Genomic DNA, 6,702 nt, shown 5'->3' on the forward strand with positions numbered 1-6,702 from the left:
GATCACATAAGTCCAATAGTCCCCTCTTCCCTCTAGCATGTGTCCTCCATAATCCTCATCACAACCTCTAATTACTCTATTTGCTAAACAGTTTAACAATCATCTCTCCCATGAGAATGTAAGCAACACAAATTCTCTCTTGCTTATTACCAAAGTAACTCCTAGTACCTAATGATATGTTTGGCACAGAGTAGATGCTCAATAAAGATTTGTTAACTTCAGGTGTTAGCACAAAAGAATATTCTCAATCCAATCTTTAAAATCGGTAATGCTTCTGTGGTCACGAAATTTCAGTTAAAAATACAAAACACTATGACATTCTTCTTCAAGTCCTTATGCTTCCTTCCCCCTTTAGTCCCACCAATCCCATAAACCTGGCAGGTGGAAGCTAGCCTTAACAGGTGAATCATTGACTGATAACACCGACTGCCATCTTGATGGACAGTTTTTGGAAACTGGAGCTAGGACTATTACAGTTTAAATCATCCACTTAGTGGTACAATGATCATATGTTACCAGAGTTTTCTGAAAACACTAATGGTTTAAGGATTCTCTCCAAAATCTCTAGGAAGCAACAATCAGTATCCCTATTGTACAATCTATTTTTAAAGTCTGGCAACAACATCTATTAATTCTTTTAAGTGTTAAATTCTTGTGGCAGAACATAATGAGACTGAGGCAGTCATTTATCTTCCAGATTAAATTCTGTCACTTCCCTGTTCCCATCCCCACTGGCTAGCCAGTGCTCACAAGCTAAAGCCTAACACAAGCATGGAAACTGGACATTTGCACAAAGTGGTCTGTACCTAACTTCATCTCGGGCTGCTCTCCCATCCACACACTCTGCTCCAGTGCAATGAGCTTTCTGCCACAGTCCCTGAACACACTATGACCCGTATGTCTTTGCAGAGCAAAGTCCCTTTCCACTCTCCCACATCCCCCAGACATACCCTGTAGGAACTACTTCTCCACCAGGAAGCCTTCAGATTCCCTCAGACACTTGGCTGGTCCTTCTCTGCTTGCACAGAACTCCATGAGGGCAGCTATCACACAGCACCATCATGTTTTTCAATCTCCTTCAGTGGACTCTTTCTAGTCTTTGCCTATGTCCTTCTAGTCTATAAACTTTGTGGTGCTTCAAAAGACCAGTCAATAAAGAGTACAATCAATGTGCAACAAATGTTTGTTGAATTAATCTCTCTTGAAACACTGTGCCAGATTTTCCTGAGTATGACAGCCCTAAACATAAGATAGTGGCGAAAACCCACTGGAAATCTTATGTCCAGGTCCAAAGAATACATTCATTTTAAACTGAACATGCTGTTTGAACTATAGCTCACTTCTACCTTAGCAATTCACAAAGCTATCAACTACTCCCCTCCTGATTCTACCAAGCTCTCCGTGCGTCGCTATATCTAGAAATCTCTCCACACTTGATGCCAAAGCTTTTTGTTATGTATATAACTGTTTCCTGATCTATTCTTCATCTTTCCAAGTTCAATCAACTGCTCTGCCTGATGCCTGTTTCCTTCCTTTCCCCCCACTAAGTTCTAGTAGCCATTTTGTTCAAATTATCTAAGAAGCTAACATGAAATGAGATCCTCTTTAAATTTGAAGTATAACTTTTCTAAGGAAAAAAAATACAGTAGGAGCTAGTCTTCTATTGAAAAAGACAATATATCCAAATCTTTCTTGCTTTGGAAAAAAAAGAGAGAAAAAAAAGAAAAAGACAATATGGCTACAAAACAACTTAAACCTAACAAAACCTACTTACTAGTCACTCCAGAAGAGGACTATCCTTATTTCATGTTCCCCATCACTGCTTTCCAAGTCAGTCCTGAAAACTCAAATATCCTCCATACCTGCACTAGGTTCTCAGTCTGAGAGCTCAAAGGCCAGACTATTAGCTCCCTGAGGGCAGCAGCTGGGTCTGTCTGGCCCACCACAGCATCCCTAGAGCCTGGTGCAGTAGCTGGCACGCAATGGACCCCAAATAACTACCCACTGAATGAACAAACATGGGATGGAAGTCAGGTTACCAAAAACAGCAAGATTAGAGGCTTATTAAGGCAAATTAGAGTGTGAGAAGGTACAAAAAGTCTTGCAGCTTAAAAGACCAGGAGTTGCTGGTGACCATAAGATGCTACAGTGGCTTCGTTCCCAGATTCTGCCTATGCCTGAGATCTGGGTTTCGGGATTTCCCAGAGTTTCCTTCCTTAAAGTTTACAAGACCTTGGCTGCCAGGAAGTAGTCAACCCCAGGTGCAAGTGATCGCTCCAGTAAATGAGAAAAGGGTGCACCCAGGCTGGTACCCCCACATTCTTTCAACAAATGGAACAGAAGCAACAGAACAGAATAAAATTCTTGAATCCCACTGAGAGAGGAAGAACAAACAGCAGGGAACACAAATAGAAGTAAAGAAGGAAAACTAATGAGAAGTTAGAGACATGTAAGAAAGGACAAGAGGAATGAGAAAGCAGACAGGCTAGCACAGATGCAGGTGATGACCGTAGGGGCTATCATGTATTGCAATGTACCGCGTGCCCGGCACTGTGCTTAACTTTACATGCACTGACCCATTTAATCCTCCCACGAAGCCGAAGATAGAAACGATTATCATCTGCATTTTACTGGTGAGGACACAAGCCTAGTGAGGTGGTGGCACTTGTCTCGAACACACAGCTGTGAAGGGGCAGCGCTGGGACCTAACCCAGGGTCTGACTCCAGGGCATCCCATTCTTTAACCCTCACTACCTACCCTGCCTCCCAGGCATTACAACTGGGTTGAGAGAGGAGTCACTCACTTATTCATTTAACAAGTACTTACTGAACACCTACTGGGTAAGTCAAGGCCTGCTGCCAGGAGCTGACGGGCAGACGTAGGGACAGGGGCTGAGAGGGTCGGGGGACAGAACGTCAACCTTACAACCAAGGGGCCTGAAGCCGCGGGGCCAGCGGCAGAAGGGATGCCAGGGTGCGGCAGATGGGGAGGAGCGAGGGGAGCCGCGGCGCGCCAGGCGGCGGCCCAAAAGATGGTGTGGGAAGACCCAGCGAAGCCAGGAGCGGTGGGCGACAACTGCTCTGCTCTGCGGACCGCTGGCTTCTGCCAGGCGGCGAGCCAGGCGTTTCCCTGTTAGGGCATTTGGTCTCCGCCACTCCGCGAGGGCGAGACGGCAGGCCGGGAGGAATGGGGCGAAACGGGCAGTGCTGACCCTGAGGGGCTGAGGCGAGGGAAGGGTGGCCACAGGGAGGAGTGAGCGGCGGCTGGGAGGCCAAGGAAGGGGCGCGGGGCTGGGCGTCGGGGCCGCCCGCGGCGTCGCTGGACTCACCTCCCGCGACAGCCCCTCCGGACTCGTCGGCCCCGCCGGGCCGGAGGAGGCGGGGATGGCCTCTGGGCCGCGGGGGCTGCCGGGAGCCCGTTCCCTGGGCAACGGGGCCGGCACCGGAGAGCCGCAGCTGGCTCCGCCGGGGGCTAGAGCGGCAGAGCCACAAGTGGCAGCGGACGGGGCGGGCGGAAGTTGCGCCATCACGCTTCCGGCGTGAGTGGGCGGGGCTTCGGGTCTCCTTCCAAGGATCTCTGCGGACCGCATGGAAGGTGCGTGAGAAGGGTGGGATTCTCGGGTAGGGGAGGCTGTGAGGGTTACGGCTTGGGCCTCAGGCTGAGTGAGAAGGTCGGGAGCCCTCTGGAGTAAATGAGGGTCTGTGCCTTGCCCCAGCCCAGCGCGCTGGCCCCGCACAGGCTTTGCTGCAGTCAGCTCGGGGGAAAGTTTTGCCAAGCCTCAGTTTTTTCACGTGGAGTGACAACTGAGCAGGATAATGTATGCAAAAGAGTGTCAGCAGATCTGACACCCAAATTGTAATTGTCGTTACTGTAAATTAGCATTAACGGAACTCACTGGGTGCCAATCCTTACATGCCTAGCTCCTCCGCCCCTCCCTGAACCCCCTCCATCGGAATTACTTGGCCACAGACCATTCTGCTTGTAATGAAAGCTGGTATGCAGGGAGTGCTCACTGTTTGACGAGTAGTGTTCTGAGTACGTGGATCAGCCCATTTAAGCCTCACAACGATCCCATGAAGTAATATATGTCAACCTCATTGTGCAGATGGGGAGCCAAGGTTTGGAGGGGATGAGTCACTTAGCCACTGTGCTGTACCTCACTGTACCCTGTCCTGTGGCTCTCTTTATTGGTCTCTATTTTCCCTACTAGCCTGTAAGTTTCTTGAAGTCAGAGCTATGTTTTTGGCTCCTACGTATGTGCCAAATATGAGGCAGACTGGCCATGAATCAGATGTGGTCCTGCCCTTAAGAACCCATACTGGGGGAGAGAAACCCTGAGACGATTATAGAACAGGTAGTTAAGAGCTATTCCTCCATTTAACATATTTTACTGAGCACCTAGTATGTGCTGAGGGTCTGAAAAAGAATAAGAAATAGTCCCTACCCTGGTGGAACTTACAGTCTAGCAGGGAATGTAGATATTAAACAAGTAAATACAGTACACTGGTGAGTGTCATGATAGCAGAATTATAGGATGTTCTAGATATCTAGTCTGTCGAGTGCTAACCCAACCTGGGGGATCCAGGAAGCCTTTTTTGCAGAAATGACTTTCTAAAAACCTAAACGAGATCATGTCACTGCCCTACTCAAAGCCTATTGCGTGTTCTCCGTTGTACTTAGAATAAAGTCCAAATTTTTATCTTGGCCTGTAAGGTTCTAGTTTTCTGATCATCTACACACCCATTCCTCCCCTCGTCCATTTCATTCTAACCACACTAGTTTTTTTTTTATTTTTTGAACCCACCAAGTTCATTTCTATGTTAGAGCCCAGTTGCTGACTCTCCTTTCCTTTTTCTGGCTTCTCATCATTCAGGTCTCAACCTAAATAACACCTTCTCGGGGTCACGCTAACACAGGCCCCATTTATATTATAGGAGCTAATTGTGGTCATTTAATTGTTAATTATCTGCTTTCCCTTTGGAAAGTAAGTTCCATGAAAACGGTTCTGGTCTGTCTCATGCAGTCACTTCATTCCCCTATGCCTGGCATATTGTAGGCAGTAAGCAAATAGCTGTTTAAGTAAAGAGTGAATGAAAAATCAATACGATATGTTAAAGTGGAGCTCTCAAGAATACTAGGAGTTAACCAGCTGAGTGGGACCACACGCTTATAAGAAAAACATTCCAAGTCAAAGTCAGAACTTGTACAGAGCCAGTGCTGAGGCATAGAAAACAAGTGGGAGAGGAGAAAGCTGTAGAAGAGATGGGCAGAGCTTAGGTAGTAGAGGACCTTGGGATAACAGGTAAAATAGTATATGCCTGCCATGTGCCAGGCCCTCACAGTTTCATACATATTATCCAATTCCAACAACCTTATGAAGTAGATACTATTAACATTTTTATTCCCATTTTACAGATGAGAATGTTGAGGCTCCAAGAGGTTCACTAACTTGCCCAAGATCTCACAGCTGGCAGAGCTGGTATTCAGACCCAGGCAATGTGGTCTTCACAGTCTAGACTCCAAACCATACAGCTGTTGTGTGTCCTGTATTCCTCAAGGGGACTTTATCCTGTGGGCCATGAGAAGCCTATGTAGAATGCTAAGTAGAGAAGGAAAAAGTACACAAGAAGGCTGGGGGAGAACAAACAACCTGAGTTGACTCTTGGTGGTCTGGGGGTTGCTTCCCATGGGCGGTGGGATCGGGATGAATCTTGGAGGACGGGCGGCATTAGCGTGAGGAAGGAAGGAGAGGGAACTGCATGTGCAAAGACCTTCAGGCAACTCAGCTTTTGAAGAGCTGCCAGTGGTTCACTTTAATTGGAGACTGAGGAGGGCTCATGGTGTGGGTTGAGAATGGTGGACAGCCAGAAGGAGGCTGGACTTCCTCCTGAGTTCCAAGCAGGGCAGTGGCAGCATCGTGATCATGCCTGCATCTCTGGTGTCTTGGTGTCTTGGAATGACAACCACTCGTGAGCCACAGAGCTCTGAACAAATTTAAGGTATCCAAGTGCCTGAGACTGACAGTGGGATTACTAAGGAGTCAGGGCTAGATTATGCTGTAAAAAAAAAGGAATAGAAGCCATTGAAGAGTTTTAGCAGAAAGTCACAACTTTACCTTATTTCTCATCTTTGAAAGGAGTCAAACTGCTTAAGGTAAAAACTTTGTGGCCCCCTTAAGCTGAAAAAGGATGCAACTATATCTGGTGAATCTTAAAATGTAAAAAAAATTCTTTTTTGTCTTATTCCAGGAACTTTCACATTCATTAAGACTTCTGAGCCTCTATAGCATTTATTTGTCCAGATGACATAGCATTTCAGATAACTTTACTATTGAAAGTTATAACGTTTGCCCTCCAACTATGATTATGTATTCTATAATAATTATGTTTCTTTTACTGTCTATCAGCAAAGACTCTTGGAATTGCAACACCCAGAAAACCTGTCTTATCTGTCAGTGCAAGAAAAATTAAGGACAATGCAGCTGATTGGCATAATTTAATCTTGAAATGGGAAACCCTCAATGATGCAGGTTTTACCACTGCCAATAATATTGCCAACCTGAAAATCAGTTTATTGTAAGTACCTATAGGTTCTTTATGCTCTGAGTTTTCACCGTTAATGATTGGGCAGAAATTTCAGGGGAGTCTTTTAGTGTGGGAATTTATTGACATGAATAAATTTAAAAATAAAATATTAAGCAA

General features: G+C 46.2%; 1 protein-coding gene across 1 annotated transcript in view; it reads left to right on the forward strand.

Moving 5' to 3' along the window:
• The first annotated feature begins 5,561 nt into the window (after positions 1 to 5,561).
• CINP (cyclin-dependent kinase 2 interacting protein) overlaps positions 5,562 to 6,702 on the forward strand; it is a 7,867-nt gene continuing 6,726 nt past the window's right edge. The window contains exons 1-2 of the mRNA XM_012647056.1: positions 5,562 to 5,619; positions 6,408 to 6,577. Of these exons, the coding sequence (XP_012502510.1) occupies positions 5,580 to 5,619; positions 6,408 to 6,577 (210 nt within the window). The 5' untranslated portion in view covers positions 5,562 to 5,579. The remainder of the gene's footprint in view (positions 5,620 to 6,407; positions 6,578 to 6,702) is intronic.

Source organism: Propithecus coquereli, unplaced genomic scaffold (genome assembly GCF_000956105.1).
Source record: "Propithecus coquereli isolate 6110/MARCELLA unplaced genomic scaffold, Pcoq_1.0 Scaffold256, whole genome shotgun sequence".
Classification (NCBI taxonomy): Eukaryota; Metazoa; Chordata; class Mammalia; order Primates; family Indriidae; genus Propithecus; species Propithecus coquereli.